General features: G+C 50.2%; 1 protein-coding gene across 1 annotated transcript in view; it reads right to left on the bottom strand.

The window, feature by feature from the left end:
- LOC119964237 (retinoic acid receptor RXR-gamma-B-like) overlaps nucleotides 1-22512 on the bottom strand; it is a 172092-nt gene that overhangs the window by 11936 nt on the left and 137644 nt on the right. The window contains exon 3 of the mRNA XM_038793519.1: nucleotides 9906-10044. Within this exon, the coding sequence (XP_038649447.1) occupies nucleotides 9906-10044 (139 nt within the window). The remainder of the gene's footprint in view (nucleotides 1-9905; nucleotides 10045-22512) is intronic.

Raw genomic sequence — 22512 nt, 5'->3', positions numbered from 1 at the left:
CAGGTATATATTTATCACACCCAAACCCTGACCTTGGCCACCTCCTGCATCATGTCTGGGTTTGACTTGAGACTGCCTGCAATTCTCACAGCTCCAACGGCAGCAAGCACAGGATGGGCCGATGGGAGTGACAGCTCATTTCCCACTGACCGAGGCAATGGAGAAAACACCCACTGTTCATACGCACATGCCCAATCCAGGTAGGAGTGAGGATCCCCAGATGCACAGCTCCCCAACCCTGGATGTACTGCTCCTCCACCACTGTCGCTCCGAAGGAACCCTCCAACTTTCGGAGTGATGAAGTGTTTCGGGCGGTTAAGCTAATTGCTGGAGATTGAGCAGGAGCTGTTGAAGATCGAGTCTGACTGTTTGCAAACACTGCCATCCATTACTGCAACCATCACTTGTCTGCATCCCTGTTGATTGAAGTGTGTGGCGGAGTCGACTAACCAACCCTGCTTAGAAATTTAGAGTGCCCTAATTAAAGCATTCATAATGCAAGAGATTTGAATGTAATTGCTGGGTTCATCAATCATTTAATAGTTTTCAACGCTCAGCTTAGCTCAGTCACACTCTTGTATACATTTAAAGGAGACTTGCATTTTAATAGCGCCCCTCAGGATGTTCCAAAGTGCTTGACAGCTGTTAAGTTCTTTTGAAGTGTAGTCACTGTTGTAATACAGGGAGCAGAGCAGCTAATTTAGTGCACAGCAAGATCTAACAAACATCAACGTGATCATGAATAATTGATCTGTTTTAGCCATGTGGATTGAGGGATGAATATTGTCAAGGACACCGGGGAGAAAGCCCCTGCTCTTCTTCAAAATAGTACCACGGGACCTTTTACATCTCGTGTGTGTGGGCAGGTTATGCCTTGGTTTAATGTCTGATCCAGAAGATGGCACCAGCGACAGCGCTGCACTCCCTCATTGCTGCAGTGGACTGTCAGCATGGCTCACGTCTCTGGAAAAACAAATGGCACTGAGGTGACCTCAGGCTATGCGTGGGAGGAGGCAATTTTAAGCTAGTTCTTGCAGGGACCCTGGCATGGGCGGAATGCCAGTTTTACACCCTCTGACTGCTATTACTTACCGTTGTGGATTGAGAACCAGTCTCCAACCCTGATCCCTTCTATTCAAATCACCTTTCACTCCAACATTTCATAAAGACTGGAGATGACAAAAGCCCTGTGTCGGGGATGTCCTCCTGGTGGGCAGTTGCTCCTGCAGAACTCCGGATGAGGGTCCAAGACAAGGCCCAAACTCCAGAGCTTTTGGGATCAGAGGGAAGAGGGTGGAAATGGAGCACAATTATGATGCAAGTAGCAAAATCAGTGTGGACATTTCTTGCTTTACGTCACAGCCAGCATGTACCGAACGTTACAGCTGGCGTAGAGTATTTAATCCTGTAGGTAGGCTCAGTAAATTTCATGCTGATACCACGCTACGTTTAGCAGGAACCAGATGTAATGAGAAAACTGCCAACTACCCCAAAACACTGGGGGGGGGGGGCTCAGCATTAACTTGTCACCCACACTTTCTGGATTCCCCCCTCTGCCAGATCTACTGGACCTCCTGTCAGATTATACCAAACCTTTCTAAACCACTGGTTAGGTCTCGGGCCCCTGGTTGCTGTTTTTTGTCCAGGGCGGGGGGGGGGGGGGGGGGGGGGGGGGGGTGGTGAGATGATGATGGGCGAATGTTATCTTACGAGGAAAGGTTGACAGGTTGGGCCTGTGCCAGTTGGGTTCAGAAGAATGAGAGGTGATCTTATTGAAACGTAGCAGATCCTGAGAGGACTTGACAGGGTAGGTGCTGAGGGGATTTTTCCCCTCGTGAGAGACGAGAACTAGGGGACACTGTTAAGGGATAGTCTATTTAAGATGGAGATGAGGAGAATTTATTTTCTCTCAGGAGTGTTGAGTCTTTGAAACACTCTTCCCCAGAGAGCGGTGGAGGCTGGGTCAATGAATATTTTTAAGGCTCAAAGGTTAAAAGGAGTTGGCAGAAAGTGGAGTTGAGGCCACAATCAGATCAGCCATGATCTTATTGAATGGTGCAGCAGGCTCGAGGGGGCAAATGGCCTACCCCTGCTCCTGATTCATAAGTTCATATGTCAAGGCCTCGGAAAGGGTGCAGATTTACGAGTGTTATACATCCCATGGAGAGAAGGTTAAAGAGAGACTTAATTGAGGTGTTCAAAGTTTTGATGTATTTTGACAGAGCAAATAAGGACACAGGTCATTGAGTCAGAGGGGAGGAGAGAATTTTCTCTACATCAAATTATGATCTGGAACACGCTGTCTGAAAAGGTCGTGGAAGCACGTTCAATAACAACTTCCAAAAGGGAACTGGATAAAAAGAAGGGAACAAACATTGCAGAGACAATGTGGAACGGTCAGGGAAGAATGAATGACAAGATAGCTCTCTAAGAACCAGCATGGACGTGATGGGCCAAATGGCCTCCTTCTGCGCTCCTATGTCGCTGTGTTCACTCATTCAGGCCTTGCCTGATGCTATGGCATCCTTTGTTGCTCAATAATTACGGCCAATTATGGCACCATAGAGTCAAATGTCACTAGGTTGTTATGATCCCAGTTGGTGCTATAACTGAACGGAAGATTCCAGGGGTGCAATCTAACGGATGTGTAGTGCCGGCATGAATCCACGCAAGCCGGTTAGATCGCGAGAGAGGCCGAAATTGAAAACTGCACCGGATGCTGATCAGTTTGCGATCTAACCGGCTCACTCCCGTTGCCGAGATTCAGATCCTGCCACAAAATAATTTCCAATTAAGGCCAATCTCCATCCCATTACTGGGAAGGACCCCCTATCGAAATCTAACCAGCTGCCCAGCGAGCAGTCACGCTGGCGCCCTTTAGCACACCTATTTGAAATGGTGAAGCTAACGCAATGGCAGCTGTGGGGAGTGGATGAGTAGCCATCTTGGAAATCGGGCCATCAGCCTGGGGCAGCGGGGATGCTGCCCAGTGCTCGGGGCGGGTCTGGGCCGAGCATCCGCAGGTCCAAAATGCTACGCACCTGGATCGTGGATAGCCAAACCAGGGGCAACTTCAGCTGCTGCCTGTCTGGCCCACTGAACATCCCCAGGACAGAGCCCTATCTGTGGTAATGTGGTGCAAGTCATTTTAACTCGCACTGACCGTAGAGGCCTCTAGCTGCACAACTGAAGACGATAGATAATTGGGAGTTGGCAACGTCAGTTATGTCAGCACTCCACACCTCCCAAGTGGATTCCCGTGGGTAAATGTGCCTTGTCACAGGCGGGTGTTACTGCCCAGCATCCCAATCAGACCAAGAGGCCTCGACACCGGAGGCATCAACACCACAGAGGCAACAGCCCACAGTCAGACACCCAAGAGCTGGGGCCCCTGCTGTGGCCGGGTGTGTGTGTGCAGGACAGAGTCCCTCAGCACAACCGGCTCGTTGGCACCCTGAGAAAAGGCGGGAAGAGTAACAGAGGGGGAGGCTGGGGGGATTGGAGGGTCCCGGGGCGGAATCCCTAACTGCGTGTCGGTTTCATGCCCTTTCCAATTCCCTGCAGATATCAAATTATGGATGATATTCTGAAGCACTCGCATTGGTGGTGGCAGTCCAGACATCAGAGAAGGCAGCGGGAGAAGCATCAACAGAGGCTCGAGGCAGTAGCCCATGGGCACAGGCTTGCCCAACACCATGAGTACCCGGCCGTCCACCAGGCCAGGGAGGGACCCAGAGTGGGAAAAACCATCAAAGAAAGTTGTGCATTGTTGGTCTGAGGAATCGGATGATCTCCTACGGGACTGCTCAGAGTCAGTGGACTGGTCAGTATTTAAAAACTCTGCGACCAGCCTGAACGAGTACGCCACTATAGTAACTGACTTCATTAGTAAGTGTGTAGAAGACTGTGTGCCAAAGAAGCAAATCCGCGTGTTTCCCAACCGGAAACCCTGGATGAACAGGGATGTCCATTGCTTGCTGAAATCTAGGTCTGAGGCGTTCAAGTCAGGCGACCCTGACCTCTATAAGAAAGCCAGATATGATCTAAAGAAATCCATCAAAGGTGCCAAAAGACAGTACCGGACCAAGCTCGAGTCCCAGGCTAGCCACACGGATTCCCGCCGTCTATGGCAAGGTCTGCAAGACATAACGGGCTACAAGATGAAGGCATGTAAAATCGTCAGCTCCAACGCACCCCTCCCTGATGAGCTCAACGCATTCTATGCCCGCTTTGAGCAAGAGGTCAGCGAGAGCGAGAGCGAGCCCTCCACCCCAGAAGCCGCGGATGAACTTGTATCTGAGATCACCACTACAGACGTCAGAGCAGCCTTCTCGAAGGTCAACCCATGGAAAGCCACTGGCCCGGATGGGGTACCCGGACGAGCACTCAGGTCTTGTGCGGATCAGCTGGTGGGGGTATTCGCAGGCATCTTTAACCTCTCTTTACAACAATCTGAGGTCCCTATCTGCTTCAAGAAGACGACTATCATCCCCGAACCAAAAAAAAGTCAAGCACCGTGCCTCATTGACTATCGTCCAGTGGCTCTGACATCCATCATCATGAAGTGCTTCGAAAGGTTAGTCATGGCACGAATCAACTCCAGCCTCCCGGATTGCCTTGATCCACTACAGTTTGTCTACCGCTGCAACAGGTCCACAGCAGACGCCATCTCCATGGCCCTGCACTCTACCCTGGGACACCGAGATAACAAAGGCACCTATGTCAGACTCCTATGTATCGACTACAGCTCAGCCTTCAACACTATCATTCCTACGAAACTTATCTCCAAACTCCGTGGCCTTGGCCTCGGCTCCTCCCTCTGCGACTGGATCCTGAACTTTCTAACCCACAGGCCACAATCAGTAAAGATAGGCAACAACACCTCCTCCACGATCATCCTGAACACCGGTGCCCCACAAGGCTGTGTCCTCCGCCCCCTACTATACTCCTTATACACCTATGACTGTGTGGCCAAATTCCCCTCCAACTCGATTTTCAAATTTGCTGATGACATCACCGTAGTGGGTCGGATTTCAAACAATGATGAGACAGAGTACAGGAATGAGATGGAGAATCTGGTGAACTGGTGCGACGACAATAATCTCTCCCTCAATGTCAACAAAACGAAGGAGATTGTCATCGACTTCAGGAAGCGTATTAGAGAACATGCCCCTGTCTACATCAATGGGAACGAAGTAGAAAGGGTCAAGAGCTTCAAGTTTTTAGGTGTACAGATCACCAACAACCTGCCCTGGTCCCCCAATGCTGACACTATAGTTAAGAAATCCCACCGACGACTCTACTTTCTCAGAAGTTTAAGGAAATTTGGCATGTCAGCTATGACCCTCACCAACTTCTACAGATGCACCGTAGAAAGCATTCTTTCCAGTTGTATCACATAGATAGATTACATAGAATTTACAGTGCAGGAGGCCATTCGGCCAATCAAGTCTGCACCGGCTCTTGGAAAGAGCATCCTACCCAAGGTCAACACCTCCACCCTATCCCCATAACCCAGTAACCCCACCCAACACTAAGGGCAATTTTGGACACTAAGGGCAATTTAGCATGGCCAATCCATCTAACCTGCACATCTTTGGACTGTGGGAGGAAATCAGAGCACCCGGAGGAAACCCACGCACACACGGGGAAGATGTGCAGACTCCGCACAGACAGTGACCCAAACCGGAATCGAACCTGGGACCCTGGAGCTGTGAAGCGATTGTGCTATCCACAATGCTACCGTGCTGCCTTTACTTGGTAGCTTGGTATGGAGCCTGCTCTGCCCAAGACCACAGGAAACTACAAAAGGTTGCGAATGTAGCCCAGTCCATCACGCAAACCAGCCTCCCATCCATTAACTCTATCTATAATTCCCGCTGCCTCAGAAAGGCAGCAGCATAATTAAGGACCCCACGCACCCCGGACATACTCTGTTCCATCTTCTTCCGTCAGGAAAAAGATACCAAAGTTTGAGGTCACGTACCAACCGACTCAAGAACAGCTTCTTCCCTACTGCCATCAGACTTTTGAATGGACCTACCTCCTATTAAGTTGATCTTTTCTCTACACCTTGCTATAACTGTAGCATTATATTCTGCAGTCTCTCCTTCCTTCCCTATGTACGGTATGCATTGTTTGTACAGCATGCAAGAAACAATACTTTTCACTGTAAACTAATGTGAACAATAATAAATCAAATCAAATCAAATCAGAGGGGGAGGACGGGACGGCCAAGGTGTAGGCATCGTTGGTCGTTTGACGAGATGTCGGACAGCGTGTGCCGTAGGAGGCTCCACCTCAACAAAGAGACGGTGAGGCACCTGTGACTTGCCCTTGTGAACTTGGCACCACGTGGAGGACGAAGATACCTGCTCCCGGTGGTCATCAAGGTCATTGCAGCCCTCAACCTCTATGTCTTGGGTTCATTCTCGGGCTTGAGCGGAGACTTGTGCGGCATATCCTAACCAACAGCAGCTGACAATATAAACTTTAACCTTGACCACGCCTATCAAGATGTCTGGGCAGCAGGATTTTTCTGCCATCGTCAGGATACCCCAGGTCCAGGGGTTAATAGAAGGCATGCATGTCGCCTTGTATGCACCAGGTGGTCTGGAAGCGCCTTTCATTAACAGGAAAGGATTCCACTTCCTGAATGTCCAACTCGTGTGCAGCCACCACATTAAGACCATGCATCCGCGTGCATGCTTCCCGAGGAGTATGCATGACAGCTACATCCTGGGCAGTTGCAGATTCCCGACATCTTCGATGGACACCCCAAGCTGAACGGTTGGCTCCCGTGTGATAATTAGTATCCGCTTAGGTCCTTGCTAATGACGCCTGTATGGAGGCCAGAGACTGATGCAGAGACCTGATATAACAAGGTCCATGTGGCCACCTGGGCAGTCATTGAGTGGGGCATCGGACTGCTTAAAATTCCCCCCCCCCCCCCCCCCCCCGCACTAGTTCCTCCTCCCCCTCCCTCCTCACCCCCTTTCATGGGCATGGCCCTGACCCTTGGCAGTGCCACCCAGGCACCCTTGCAGTAGCACTATGGCACCCAGGCAATGCTCCAATTAGCTTGGCAGTGCCAGGGTGGCAGTGCCAAGGTGCCCATGTTTCAGGGGGAGGGCAGGGGCCACCCTGCACTGACCCTGATTACCCAGGGGTCTCCGATGGCCCGGCAGACCCCATAGAACATAGAACAGTACAGCACAGAACAGGCCCTTCGGCCCTCGATGTTGCGCCGAGCCATGATCACCCTACTCAACCCACGTATCCACCCTATACCCGTAACCCAACAACCTCCCCCTTAACCTTACTTTTATTAGGACACTAAGGGCAATTTAGCATGGCCAATCCACCTAACCCGCACATCTTTGGACTGTGGGAGGAAACCGGAGCACCCGGAGGAAACCCACGCACACAGGGGGAGGACGTGCAGACTCCACACAGACAGTGACCCAGCCGGGAATCGAACCTGGGACCCTGGAGCTGTGAAGCATTTATGCTAACCACCATGCTACCCTGCTGCCCATGGGTTCCGTTCCGCCTGGTCCATGTTTGTGTGGACCAGCACTGATCGGTGCCTAGCTGCAGCCTCCCTGGAGAGGCCAGAGAATCAAAGGAGGCTGGTGCATCCCGGGTGAGTAGGTCTTAAGTAGGTTTAAGATCTACTTCCGGGAGCGTTATTTGCTCCCACCCCTTTTAGTCAGAGTTCTGACTCCGACACCTCGCAAGACATGGGTGAATCCCATGAGGTGCGGAGGCTGTCGGGGAGCCCATGAGAGGGCTCTCCCGGGATTCTCCGGCCACGTTGTGCTCTCGCTTGAGCGTAATGTGACCACAGAATCCAGTATCTGTGGACTTCTCAGCAGAATTCCCAAGATGGCTGGCACATGAAAGTTTCCAAACTCCGCTCCCAGGAAACACCCTTCCATAACACTGCTTTCCATCAGTGGTTTGCATTCCAAAGTCCAGTCCTGGTCTTCCAAATGACTATTTTAAACAAAGCTTCCACTTCACTTTTAACAACAAATTCAGTATCCAGGATTTTCAATTCCCCCTGTAGGATTTATTTCTGCCGGACAAACTTATCATAATTTCTTTCACTCTTGATTCCCAGATTCTATTAAAAATGGCATCAAACTTTTGATTTACCTCAGAAGTCTGCTTTCCCACTTTAATTCTGGTTAATGCAACTGTCTCTTTAACTCAGAACTTGTTTACATTTCCCTTTGAATATTCCTTCACAATACCTTGTTCTCTTTTCTCTTAATTTCAGTCTTCTTAAGACATTCTTTCTGTCCCAATTCCCTAGTTATCTAGACTGTCTGTTTTTGGGAAGCCTGCCTCTTTGCAGCTCCCTTGTTCTGACCAGCTTCTCCTGGCAGAGTTGAGAAATGTTCACTCCCCAGTGTACTATCAAAATAACTTTTCTATCTTAATAGGCCCTCAGTTGCTAAGCACCAGTGCTACATCTGCAAGCTTATTTACTCTTCACATAGTAACCCTCTCTAAGCACAATAGAAATATGATTGGAATTGAAATCAACCCCCATTCATACAAACACATTTGTCCAGCATGAATCTAACTATAGATTTTATCCTTCCAGGCACAGAAACATTAAACTGAACCGATTTAAAGGGTTAATGGGCCCGATTCTCTCCAAAAATTTCTAAGTTCATTTGTGGTGGATTTTTCAGGTAGTTTCCCGTCGGCTCTGCTGGCGAGGTCCCCACCGCAATTCAATGACAGTCACTATTATGGGCCCTGGAGAGTTTCTCACCGGTTTAGGCCACATTTTTTTTTTCCCACTGGGGAGCTGAACTCAGAAATCGGACCGCCATTTTGAAAGGGTGATCCGATTTCAAAGTGAGCTTGTGGGTCACCCCCACCCATAGGCAATGCCACCCCCCACACCCATTGACATCTACCCCACACTCCCCAAGTGAGGACACCCCACTATGGAGTCCCTGTGGGTCCCTTTTCTTCAGGCCCCAACAAGCCCCCTTACAGCACCCCCTCCCTTCCAGGACCCTCACCCATCACCTCCCCAACTTCCTGGAGGCCCCTACTTACCTGCCCTGCACTCTCCCACCCTTCAAACCGCCCCTCCACCCTCATTTTATGGGCAGTGTAATATCCCCTGGCAGTGCTACCCTGGTACTTGGGCACCCTTGCACTGCCACCCTGGAAGTGCTTCTGTTGCCTTGGCAATGCCGTCCAGGCAGCTTGGCAGTGCCTGGATGGCAGTGCCAAAGTGCCAGTTGGGCAATGCCAAGGGGCCCACGTTCCAGGGGAAGGGCCAGAGAGCCACACTTAACACAACCTGACACCCTGGGGTCTCTGGTGGCCCGGGAGACCCCCCCCCCCCCCCCCCCCGGGTGCCGTTCTGCATGGCCTACGTTCGTGTGGAGCAGCACTGATTGGCACCTGGCTGCAGCCTCCCTGGGGAGGCCGGTGAATCGAAGGAGGCCGTGGATCCCACGCAGGTAGGTTGTAAGTAGGTTTACAACCAACTTCCGCGAGTGTCATTCTGCCCCGCCCATTCGGGGCGGGGTTCCAACTACGATGCCTCGTGGGACTCCAGAGAATCCCTGGAGGCATGGAGGCTGGCTGGAGGGCTTTCCCGGCCTCCTCAGGTTGCGCTGCGCTCAAGCGAACGCACAACGCGGCCGGGGATTCACGCCCGATACCTTATTTCTAATGTTTATCAATAAAAATATAAATCCCTTAAAACTACTTTTGTTGTCCTAACGAGGTCAGAACCCAACATGGTTCCGGTGCGAACAAGATGCAGCAACAACAAGTATTAAAAGTGAGAGCCTTTGCTGACAGGAATAACCAGAAGGCGAAATCTTTGAGGTGAATTTTCGTTGATGATGGGCAGGTTGCAGTATTACCTGAAGAGCGGTCTCCACATATCGCACAGATATGCTTGGCAATCGAGTTGGGGCTGTAACAATTCATGTTCCCAAGTCCGCTCAGGCCGGGTGGCGGCTTAATATCCTCCGTACTACTGACGTTATTCACTGTATTAATCTGAGCGAAAGAAAATAAGTCGTTTTAGAAACATGAGAGAGCTTGGAACATGTACACTCTGAGCCCCCATTTATTCCCCTTCCACGGACACTGCTGGTGAGAATCAGTTGTGAAGAATCGTTCGTTATGTTCTTGGCAATGTCTATGTGATGTAATATAAAATAAAGAAAATATTTGTCCCCAGACAGCCTCTGCAGTAACATGTCCCCAAAAACATGAGAGCTGAAATGAGGGCAGCACGGTAGCATTGTGGATAGCACAATTGCTTCACAGCTCCAGGGTCCCAGGTTCGATTCCGCCTTGGGTCACTGTCTGTGCGGAGTCTGCATATCCTCCCTGTCTGTGCGTGGGTTTCCTCCGGGTGCTCCGGTTTCCTCCCACAGTCCAAAGATGTGCAGGTTAGGTGGATTGGCCATGATAAATTGCCCTTAGTGTCCAAAATTGCCCTTAGTGTTGGGTGGGGTTACTGGGAACTGGGGATAGGGGATAGGGTGGCGGTGTTGACCTCGGGTAGGGTGCTCTTTCCAAGAGCCGGTGCAGACTCGATGGGCCTAATGGCCTCCTTCTGCACTGTAAATTCTATGAAAAGGAGATTAACGTGGAGCATAAATACCAGCTCAGACTAGTTACTGTCTCAATGCTTAACGTTATTTAAAGTTAGAGGACGGATCCATTTTCCGCTGATATTCTTACAACCATTTTAAGTATGCAACACACGCAGGTGTCACACTTTGTTACAACAGAAAAGTAGCTCTGAAAATCACCAAGTATCTCAGTCATTTAACATGGGTGCTGACGTCCACAAACACTTTTCGAATTTTGATTCCCTCGCCAAACAGCAATTGGACTCTTCTTGATCGGAGGTTGTGTTTACCAAACAACATTGTCTCTTTATGGCCTTAAAGGACACAGTTCTGCCTTAGCAGCAAAATAATACACTCCCCGTTGTAAGTTTTTATGTTCCATATAAAACAGTGTACCATTGAATGGACAGTGCTTCGCAATTGTTTGATATGCGCGCAAAGCTCCTCGCTGTTACTTGCGCTTTTAAAGTAAAATCTACCCTTGCGTATGGCAGTCAGAGACCCAGCATTAATCTGCAATTAATTAACTCAGGTTTATTGAAAACCATTTCATAGTCAGCGCACAGACAGAATGATGTTTCCCAGTCACTGAGGCGGACGTTTGGGAGTTCTGGGGAAATGCACATAAAGTTTTAAAACAAGGACTTCTGATGGCAGCCATGGAGTGAGTGGTTGCACATAATGTGGCCCCTGGCTGAGGGCTGTTTTTTGACCCTTTTACCCGATTGCAGGACTGTCCGAAGACACTGAGGGGACGAGATTGGGCAAGATGTTCGAGCTGTTGGTGGGGGAAGGGGTCTTCGACCACCCTCCTAAAGTGGACTGGGTCCATCGGTCGCTGAGGAAGAAACAAGTAAACCGCCACGGGCGATTATTGTGCGGTTCCATCGTTATTTGGACAAGGAAAAGATCCTGAGCTGGGGAAAGTAGACTTGTGAATGTAGATGGGAAGGACTTGGGAGGGGAGCTGGCTAAGAGAAGGGCCAGGTTCAACAAGGCCAAAGCTGCACTTTTTAGGAGGAAGGTGCATTTCAACATGATGTACCCGGCTCGCTTCTGGGTCATACATAGGGGAAGTAAACATTACTTCGACATGCCGGAGGAGGCTAGCAACTTCATAAAGGACCATGGAGTGGGAACATTTAAGAATTTTGGGTTCACCTGCACAGTTGAACTGTGGCATAATATTCAGAGGGTGAGGGCTTGATGCTTTTTGTTTGCTGTTGATTTCTGTTCACCTTGTACTTTGAATGTATAGTTTTATAATATCTGCCACCTTGCGTGTGGGGTGTAGGATTGGGGGTATTAAACATTAGTTGGGTATAGTGAGGTGCGTGGGGGAGGTGACATGTGGATGAAGGAGTTTGGAAGTGCGAGTTGGAAGTAGGCTGGGGCGGGGGAGGAGTATGGGGTGCTTTGGTAAATAAAAGTTTGTTTTCAGCCTCAGTTGAGGGTTTAATTGTATGCTTGACCCTAGGGAATGACTCATTAGCCCACTGTCCCCGGCCAATGGGGACACACAGACACACGGGCGAAGGTGCCGCTGAGACAGTGGGTGGCAATATTTGGGGTATCGGAAAACCTGGGAGTGCAGGAGGGGAGAGAGGCCGATATGTTGGCCAGTGCCTTCCTTTTTTTAATCAATTACTTTATCAGAGTTACAAAGCTGGAGCTCAAGAGTGTGGACAGGGACAAATCCCTAATCTAGCTCCTTGCCTGCTCCAAAAACCAATTCAAATTTAATCCAATTCATGGTCCCCACAATAGAGACGTACCGGATCCAGGCATTACACCTGGCCCCAGGCTCATCTTCGCCAAAAGGCCAAGAAGTGCTACGCTTGATCTGAGCCGAAAGGCCGAGAAGCGATGGCCTCTGCCTTCCTGATAGCCCGGAGGAAGATTTGGTTTGGCTGGTGGGCTCCGGAGCCGCCAAAGACAACGGCGTGGGTGGGGGGGGGGTGACCAGATTTAGCAAAAGATGATCAAACACTAAGTGTGTCCGCCATTATATGAATCGGGTACTCTAAATTTAAAGCAATAAAAGAAAAAAGAAAAAGTTGTTTTAAAAAAAAAAGAAATCATATTCCATGAAGCCTCTAGGAAACATCATGCAGGCCATTTATCCATCAAACATTAAAGCATTTCATTCCCTGACTATCGAAACGCAATAATTTCAAGAGAAATTTCATCCCACAGTGATATAAGAACTAGGAGCAGGAGTGGGCAATTCAGCCCCTCGAACCTGCTCCACCATTCAGTGATCTCATCTCGACTTCATCTTCACCTTCCTGTCTGCTCCCCATCAACCTTCACCCCTCTACTAATTAAAAATCCATCTATCGCCTCCTTAAATTGGTTAGTTCCATCCATTCCACTCTGGGGTAGAGAAGTTCATAGATTCACAACCCTTTGAGTGAAGTAATTCCTCCTCATTTCTGTTTTAAATAGACTAAAACTATGGGACGGAATTCTCCGACCGCCCTGGGGGGGTCGGAGAATCGCCCGGGGCCGGCGTCAATCCCGCCCCCGCCGTGGCCCGAATTCTTTGCCACCCGGGAATCGGCGGGGGCGGGAATCGAGCCGTGCCGGTAGGCGGGCCACCCGCAGCGATTCTCCGGCCCGCGATCGGCCGAAGTCCCGCTGCTGACAGGCCTCTCCCGCCGGCGGGAATCAAAGCATGTCTGGTGCCGGCGGGATTGGTGGCGCGGGCGGGCGCCGGGGTCTTGCGGGGGGCGCATTGGCGATCTGGCCCTGGGGGGTGCCCCCACGGTGGCCTGGCCTGCGATCGGGGCCCACCGATCGGCGGGCGGGCCTGCACCGTGGGGGCACTCTTTTTCTTCCGCCCCACCATGGCCTTCACCATGGCAGGGGCGGAAGAGATCCCCTCCCCTGCGCATGCGGTGGTATGATGTCAGCAACCGCTGACGCACCGGCGCATGCGCAGACTTCCGCCGGCCGGCGAAGGCCTTTTCGGCCCTGGCTGGCGGGGCGCCATAGGCCGTTCGTGCCAGCCGGCAGAGCAGGAGCCACTCCGGCGTGGGCCTAGCCCCTAAAGGTGCGGAGAATTCCGCACCTTTGGGGAGGCCTGACGCCGGAGTGGTTCATACCACTCCGTCCCGCCGGGACACCCCCCCCCCCCCCCCCCCCCCCCACCCCGCCCCGCCGGGTAGGGGAGAATCCCGGCCATGGTGTCTCATTCTAGAATGTCAAACAAGGGGAAATATGTGCTCTACGTCTACCCTGTCAATCCCATTTAGCATCTGCTGTACCTCAATTAGATCTCCTCTCATTCTTCTAAACTCCAGACAGGTCAGGCCTAAATTGCTCAATCCCTCTTCATAAGACAAGTTCTTCATTCCTGGAATCAATCTAGGGGACTGGAGCCCATGGAACTGCACCCCAGTGAGAGTCAGCACCGACAGGAGAGGAGGGTCCATGGAACTGTACCCCAGTGAGAGTCAGCACCAACAGGAGAGGAGGGTCCATGGAACTGTACCCCAGTGAGAGTCAGCACCTTCAGGAGAGGAGGGTCCATGGAACTGTACCCCAGTGAGAGTCAGCACCGACAGGAGAGGAGGGTCCATGGAACTGTACCCCAGTGAGAGTCAGCACCTTCAGGAGAGGAGGGTCCATGGAACTGTACCCCAGTGAGAGTCAGCACCGACAGGAGAGGAGGGTCCATGGAACTGTACCCCAGTGAGAGTCAGCAGCTTCAGGAGAGGAGGGGAGTGGGGTCCATGGAACTGTAGCCCAGAGACAGTGAGCTGAATTCTCCGAAAATGGGGCTATGTCCCCATGCCGACGTGGGAACGCTGGCGTTTTACGTCACAACAAATGGCCAAAATGGCCACCAATTCCCCGTTTTGCTGGAGGCTAGCATGCTGGCAGTGAAGAGCACCTTGTTCAAGCTGCCGATACGCCCCGGAGAATTGCTGGCCCGTGGCCACGCATGTGCACGGCAGCGGCCTGCAGCGGCTGGTTTAGTACAGGGCTAAATAGCTGGCTTTTAAAGCAGTCCAAGGCAGGCCAGCAGCGCAAGTTCAATTCCCGTTCCGGCCTCCCCGAACAGGCACCGGAATGTGGCGACTGGGGGCTTTTCACGGTAACCATTTAAAGGCTACTTGTGACAATAAGCGATTTTCATTTTTCATTTCACATGGCGGAGGCCATTTGCAGAGCCGGCCCATGAAGTAGCACCCCTCTCTGGCCGGCTCACGTGCCCCAGACCACCCCCCCACAGCGCCCCCAGCCTCGAATAATGTTGCATCCCCCTCCCCTGCCTGCGGATCGGCCTCCTGCCACTGTGGCTGCGCTGAACTGAGTTTGTAGCCGCCACGGGGAGTTCCCGACGGGTGAGACCATGAGCGACCCACGCCGTCGGGAACTCGGCTGGTCGGCGGTGGAGCATTGGGGCCTCAGGCAATGTCGTGGCGTGGCACTTTGGAGGGGGCAGGGCATCGCGAAAGCGGCATCGTCCCGGATTTGGTCAGAAACTTGGATTCTCTGGCCAAACGCCGAACACGATTTTGGAGTCGGTGAACGGAGAATTCAGCCCAGTGTGTCTCTGCCTTAAATTGGCCAAACCAATGCTAAAGGGAATGGCAGCAGAAGAGCAAATCGCCCCTTTCCGTCACTTTTTGCACTAATTGGCCATGTGACCGTCAGCTAACTTTGCCCGTTTACAAGCCCTGAAGGAGCAAACGTTTTCCTGGTTCTTTTGGGAGGAAGGACACTAACTGGAATGTCTTAAAACTTCTTCAGGAATATATTATCTCCTAGTACAACCAGTGATCCTGTACAGCCTTCGCAAAGTGTCTCCAGTTGTTTCAAATAGTCTCACAGGCGTGGGCTACCGTAGACACTGATTAAAATGCTTATTTGCATGATCAGCCCATAATAGGTTACCAAACTTAAATAAGTCCCAGAAGTTTTTTAAAGCAACATTTTAGAAAAAAAAACTTATAATTTGAAACCCTATCTGAATGCACTGATTTATGGCAGATCGTGGGCGCGATGGGAAAATCGCGGTGTGGGAGAATCGCGGGAACCCCCCCCCCCAGCTCGGAGGAATCACCGTTTTTCACGGCGAACGGCGATTCTCTGACCCGGATGGGCCGAGCGGCCTGCCGTTCGCGACCGTTTCACGACGGTGGCAACCACACCTGGTCGCTGCCGTCGTGAAACGGGTGAGATATGCCCGTTTGGGGCTAGTGGGGGGAGTACAGGGGAAAGAGCACCACGACTGTGCTCGGGAGGGGACAGGCCGGCGATAGGTGCCCACCGATCGTCGGGCCGGCATCTCAATCGGACGCACTATTTCCCCTCCGCCGCCCCGCAAGATCAAGCCACCACGTCTTGCGGGGCGGCTGAGGGGAAAGACGGCCACCGCGCATGCGCGGGTTCAAGCTGTCAGCCTCGTGACGTCAGCCGCGCATGCGTGGGTTGGAGCCGGCCAACCTGCGCATGTGCGGCTGACGTCATTAGGCGTGCCGGCCGGGTCATTCTCGGCGCGATGCCCCCGCGGCCGAGATTTACAGAGCGCCGCTCTTAGCCCCGCCGGGAGGGGAGAATAGGGGCGAGGAGCGGCCTCCGAGGCCGTCGTGAAACTCAGCTGAGTCCACGACAGCCCTTCCGATTTTTCCCGGGAGCGGAGAATTCCGCCCCTTAGATTTATTGTCACATGCACCGCAGTACAGTGAAAGCATTGTTCTGCATACAGTCCAGACAAATCATTCCATACATGACAAATAGAGCACATACGATAAATACACAATGTAAATACATGGACATTGGGTGAAGCACGCGGAGTGTCGTATTACAACAGTAGAGAAGATGCGTAGAGATTTTACACCAGGTAATAGCCAAATGTGTTTGAGCAGACCCACAACAACTACATTAGTGCTAGTCTGAGTGCGCACGGTAGTACAGTGGTTACCACTGTTGCTTCACAGCTCCAGGATCCACGGTTCGATTCCCGGCTTAGGTCACTGTCTGTGCGGAGTCTACACGTTCTCCCCGTGTCTGTGTGGGTTTCCTCCGGATGCTCCGGTTTCCTCCACAGTCCAAAGATGTGCAGGTTAGGTGGATTGGCCAGACTAAATTGACCTGTGTTCATAAAAAGGTTAGGTGGGGTTTACTGGGATAGGGTAGAGATGTGGGCTTAAGTAGGGTGCTCTTTCCAAGGGCCGGTGCAGACCCGACGGGCCAAATGGCCTCCTTCTGCCCTGTAATTTCTATGATTCTGTGAAATTGTGCACTTATTGACAATTGTGCTCCAAGATATACACTTTGCTATGATAATACTGCTCCCACTGTACCTTTTCACTGGCAGAACACTGTGTCCAACCATAGTGAAGGCACTAATGTTGGAAAGCACATTATAACTTCACCAAATCCAATGGTATTTAACAGCTGCAGGTACACTGGAAACTGTCTGTCAGTCAAGCTCATGGGGCGGTATAGTGGCACGGTGGTTAGCACTGCTGCCTCACAGCGCCAGTGACACAGGTTCAATTCCGGCCTTGAGTAACTGTCTGTGTGGAATTTGCACTTTCTCCCCGTGTCTGCGTGGGTTTCCTCCGGGTGCTCCGGTTTCCTCCCACAGTCCAAACGTTAGGTGGATTGGCCATGATCAATTGCCCCTTAATGTCCAAAGATGTGCAGATTAGGTCGGGTTACAGGGCAACGGTGGGGGAGTGGGCTGAGATAGGGTGCACTTTCAGAAGGTCGGTGCAGACACGATGGGACGAATGGCCTCCTTCTGCACTGTAAGGTTTCTATGGATTCTACTGTCAAAGCTAATGGGATGAACAAACATCATCGGCACAGGAAAGCCAATACCAACTCCATCACCACTAGGATCATTGCCACCAGATCCTTCACCAACAGCACCCTCGCCATCAGAACCAACAGCACTGTGGGAACACCTACACCACATGGACTGCAGCGGGTCAAGGCAGTTCACCACCACCTTCTCAAGGGCAATTAGGGATGGGCAATAAATGCTGGCCCGGCCAGCGAAGCTCACAGTTAATAAACAAAATCCAAAACTATTACACTGGCCCTACCACCATCAGAACGTTCATTCCTGCATCATCAATACTGCTATCTATTGGAGGATTGACCGTTTGTTGATATGATTTCTAGTGCATTGATTTATGATTCCCCATAAACCTTCTGCTATATTTACTAGTACATCGAATGGTTCATATGCTGCGATATTTGCTAAATATTTCTCCCTCTCAGGCACTGAAGTCATATGTTTGTTGGTATTTTATCCACTGTGATGTTGTTTGGTTTCCTCACGTGGTTGTCTCTGTCGCTCGCTGAGCCTCACAGATACGAGTTAGGGGAGTAGAGCTTCACTGATCAGAGGGAGGGAGGACAGAGGCTGTCAAGGTTTGCACATGTTTCAGCTCAGGGAAGGGTTTTACTTTGTGCTGCAGCGGAGTTGGTCGTTCATCAGTGTCTGCTGACAGAATTGTGTGTGTCGAGCCTTTCTGTGGATCTCACAGGTGCCTGCATAAGGGGCTGCGAGCACGAGGAAGCTGAAGATGAAGCACATCTGCCTGGGGTAGTTTCTGTGGCTCGCCCCCATCCCCCATTATCCTGGCTGCGGAAATGTAATCCATCACTGAGGAAATAAAATCCCCTGCTCTGCCTCTGCCCCATAAATCAAAGTGTTCAGCCACGGCATGCCACCCATTGAACCACTGATTGATTGGCTGATTTTTAAATTTTTTTTTTTTTTTTTTTTTTTTACAGAATGTGCCTAGCCCTGGTTGAATGAACCGGTTGCCCCTCTACCCAGAGCTAACACTGGGTTCAATCAGACAACAAGGTTTGCAGAAAGTAAGGGAAAGCATTGGGGAAACCTACACCATTCTCGCCAGGTTGAGCTAGCATTATATAACCAACACAGGTAACACTGCTTCTGGTGTTTATGACAGGTCGGGGGGGGGGGGTCTCTCCTCTTCACATGGAGACCGCAGCTTTGGTGGGAACTTGGGCTGCAGCACTGTTGCGTTTCAGTAAAGGACACTTAAAATAACAGGAGCCCGCTGTTATTCTGTTATTTATCCATTGAAGCGTAATGAAACATGCTCAGGTGCCTTTACAGGAAGGTTTCCAGACACGATCAGCCTTGTGAGGGAATATTAGCACAGCCGTCCAAAGAGGTGGATTTGAAGGAGCGTCTAAAAAAAAAGAAGGCAAGGCAGAGAGTTTTAGGGAGGGTATTCCAGAGCTTAGGGTTGAGGCAGCTGAGGAAGCCACCATTGATGGTGAGAAGGTGCTGTGTTAGCAGAAGAGACCAGAATTAAAGGTGGACGGGAATCTGGTTGGTTTGTGCACTGGAGGAGGTTAGACAGATAGGGAACATCAAGAAAACAAGAATAGGTAGAGGCAGTGACTTCTGTTAATTGGTGGTTAAAAGCACACAAAGTTGGTGTGTGTGTATCCGGTTTTATTATACACACTCCATTAGCTGCTTTTTAAATTTCCCGCATTGCGACTGGTGTCTGGATGTTGTAGCTGTCCTTCATTCCATTTTCAAGAGTGGGGGTTGAATTGTGGCTGGGGATTCCTTTCAAGCCCATCAAACAGTTAGAGCAGGTTTTGGATGGCAGTGGGCTAGGCTCAGAGGGAATTTTCAGCGATGATACGTTTGTGGAGTATGGGGGAAGGGACAGAGGCGCCTACCGACATGGAGCAACAGAGATGCCAGTGGGTTGGATTATTTTGTTTTGCCGTTCTCGATGCCTGGTGTCGGTCATAAGGGTCAGGGGACGCCATTCAGCCCTTTTGCGCCTGTTCTGTCATTCAACTCACGTGGAAACCCTCGACAGACCCAGAGTGGAAGGGGTTAATCTTGTATGGCGGGTCCTTAAATGGCAAGAACAGCGATGCCTGACAGTCTGGGCTAAACTTTGAATCGAGATCCATTAACAGCAGAGCCACTCAGTCCCACAGGTCACTGCTGTCACACTCCATTACTGAGGCTGCTGGAGAGCTGTGTTCCTCCGAGTATCCTATCCTTTCACTGAAACACCTTAGCTGCTCCTTGTAAAAATAGAAAGTGATAGACTCTCGCCTGCTCAGTCTATTGCACTGTTGTTGGAATGCAAAAAAAAAATCACAAAGTTTTATCTCCATGGGTTCTTCTAATCTCTTGGCTGGGCACCTAGTTAGGTTTATTGAGCTCTACTAGCATTAATAATAATAATGATAATCTTTATTATTGTCACAAGTAGGCTTACATGAACATTGCAATAAACTTACTGTGAAAAGTCCCTAGTTCCCACATTCCGACGCTTGTTCGGGTACACAGAGGGAGAATTCAGAATGTTCAATTCACCTAACAGCACGTATTTCGGGACTTGTGGGAGGAAACCGGAGCACCAGGAGGAAACCCACGCAGACACGGGCAGAATGTGCAAACTCTGCACAGATAATGATCCAAGCGGGAATCGAACCTGGGACCCTGACACTGTGAAGCAACAGTGCTAACCACTGATCACGAAGGCTATTTAGCTTATCATCCTCGAGAGAGAGATCCCAACATTTGCCACAGATGATCAGTCCAAGGATTTTGCACCTCCCCTTATCGACAGGGTGGATGCGGAGAGGATGTTTCTTCTGGTGGGAGAATCTAGAACTATATGTGTCACTGTTTGAAAATAAATATTACGGGTGGGGGGATGTGATACATGCGCCGATACGGTCTGGGGGTGTCACAGTTATTATGGGTTATTTTGTTGCATTTCATTGTTTCTTGTTATGTTTTATATTTTCTGTAAAAAATTCCAATAAAAATTATATAAAAAAAAAGAAGAAAATAAATATTAGGGCAGAGATGAGAATTATTTTCCCCTCAGATGGCTGTGTCTCTCTGGAACTCTTCCACATAAGGCGGTGGAAGCAGAATCTTTGAATGTTTTCAAGGCAGAGACGGATAGATTCTTGACACACAATGGGGTGAAATATTACTGGGGCTAGACAGGAAGCTGCAGTCAGATCAAGCATTCTCTTATTGAATGGGGGAGCAGGCTCGGAGGGCCGAGTGGCCTACTCTTGCCCGCAGTGCGCATGTTCGTACTCTACCTGGGAGCTAATGCCATGGACAAGCCACTCGTTGCTTGAAGAAGAATTTCCTGATTCTTAGCCGAAAGAGTTGGCGGCATCCAGTATTCCAGAGACCTAAGCTGGTGGTCTGTGGATGCAAGAAGTCTTGGATTGACTCCTTTCACACAGGGTCGCCCAAGGGTTTCCACACTCACGGCAGCTGGTGGGCTTTAGATTTTATTAATAAAATCTGGAATTGAAAGCTAGACTCCGTAATGGTGACCATGAAACTATCATCGATTGTTGTAAAAATCCATCTAGTTCACTAATGTCCTTTAGGGAAGGAAATCTGCTGTCCTTACCGGGCCTGGCCTACATGTGACTCTAGACTGACAGTAATTTGAATGACTCTAAACTGCCCTTTGAAATAGCCTAGCGAGCTAGTCAATTCAAGGGAAATTGCAGCCAATTGTGGGGTGGGTGGCTCGGTGTGAGAGGGGCATGGACATTGCGAGAGAAACTGGAGTGGGAGGGGTCCTATGCAGCGTCTAGAGACAGGTCCAGATCAGTTATAGTGAAAGGCCTGTTTCTCAGCTGAAGATATTGTCACTGCTTCACAAATCTCTTCCCCAAGTCTCTGTCAACACACAGTTTTTCCTCCTTTTAAAAAAAAATCAGCGCGTTGGTCCACTTTGGATGATATATTTTAGCCTGAGGCTGCGGGTTTAGTTATGTATTTAAAACGTGTGCTCGGTATTATCTCTTGGCCGGTGATCCCTTTGTCTTCTCTTGAAGTTGAACAACGTCCTCTGGCCCAATGGTCCCCTATTTGTTAAAGTTACATGATTGTTGCCTGGTCTTGGACCCTAGAACATGTGGCGACTATCCCCCAGGGGGAATATAACTTCATTAGAGTAGATTTTCTGAGTTATTTACAAACACCTGATCAATATGAACATTGCCACACCTGCCCACGAAATAGTCTTGCATGTTACTGACCAACTCTGGCACTACATCCCATTTCATCCCTCAATTATTTCCGGTTCACAGAATTATAGAATCGTATAGCAAGGGAGGTGGCCCAGTGTGCCTGTGTTTGCTGTTTGAAAGAGCTAGCAAATTTGTTGCACCTATTTGCACTTTCCCCATAACCTTGTAAAAGCTTTTCCCTCTCCCGCGTTTACCCAATTCCCTTTTGAAAATGACTTTTGAAGTTGCTTCCATTATCTTTTCAGGCAGCACGTTGCAAATCACAACAACACGCGTTACAGAAAGTAAAATCTAGCCTTCCCTCTGCATCTTTTGCCAACCACCTTAAATCTGTGTCCCCTGGCTCCAGATCCTTCCGTCACTATGAACATTGTCTCCCCATTTACTCTCTCAAATCCCCTCACACTCTTGAACATCTCTATTCAATTTCCCCAAAACTGTCGCTCCACCAAGGAGAACAATCCCGGCTTCTTGAAGTCACGTCAAATAGGCCACCTCATCCAAATGTCTACACACTCTCTTACGGCATTAACATTCTTCCTAAAGTGTGGTGCCTTGAATTGCCCACAGTAATCAACTTAGGATCAACCAAACACCGACAAAAGGTTTAGAGTAACATACTTGCTTATATTCCGTAAGGGTCTGGGAATAATCACCCGGAGGTGGGTTCTGAGCAGGGGCAAGGAAAGCGGGCGAAGTCAAACCTAGGAGTAGTTTTGACATGTTGGAATGCTCGATTTCAACATGGCAACCCATCCAGAGACTCGTCAGCAATGTGAAGAAGAACCTTGTTGCTGCAAAGAAAGCCTGGCTAGATATTGCCAAGAGATTG

This window comes from Scyliorhinus canicula, chromosome 4 (assembly GCF_902713615.1).
Source record: "Scyliorhinus canicula chromosome 4, sScyCan1.1, whole genome shotgun sequence".
NCBI lineage: Eukaryota > Metazoa > Chordata > Chondrichthyes > Carcharhiniformes > Scyliorhinidae > Scyliorhinus > Scyliorhinus canicula.
This window is presented reverse-complemented; position numbering and strand designations above follow the sequence as displayed.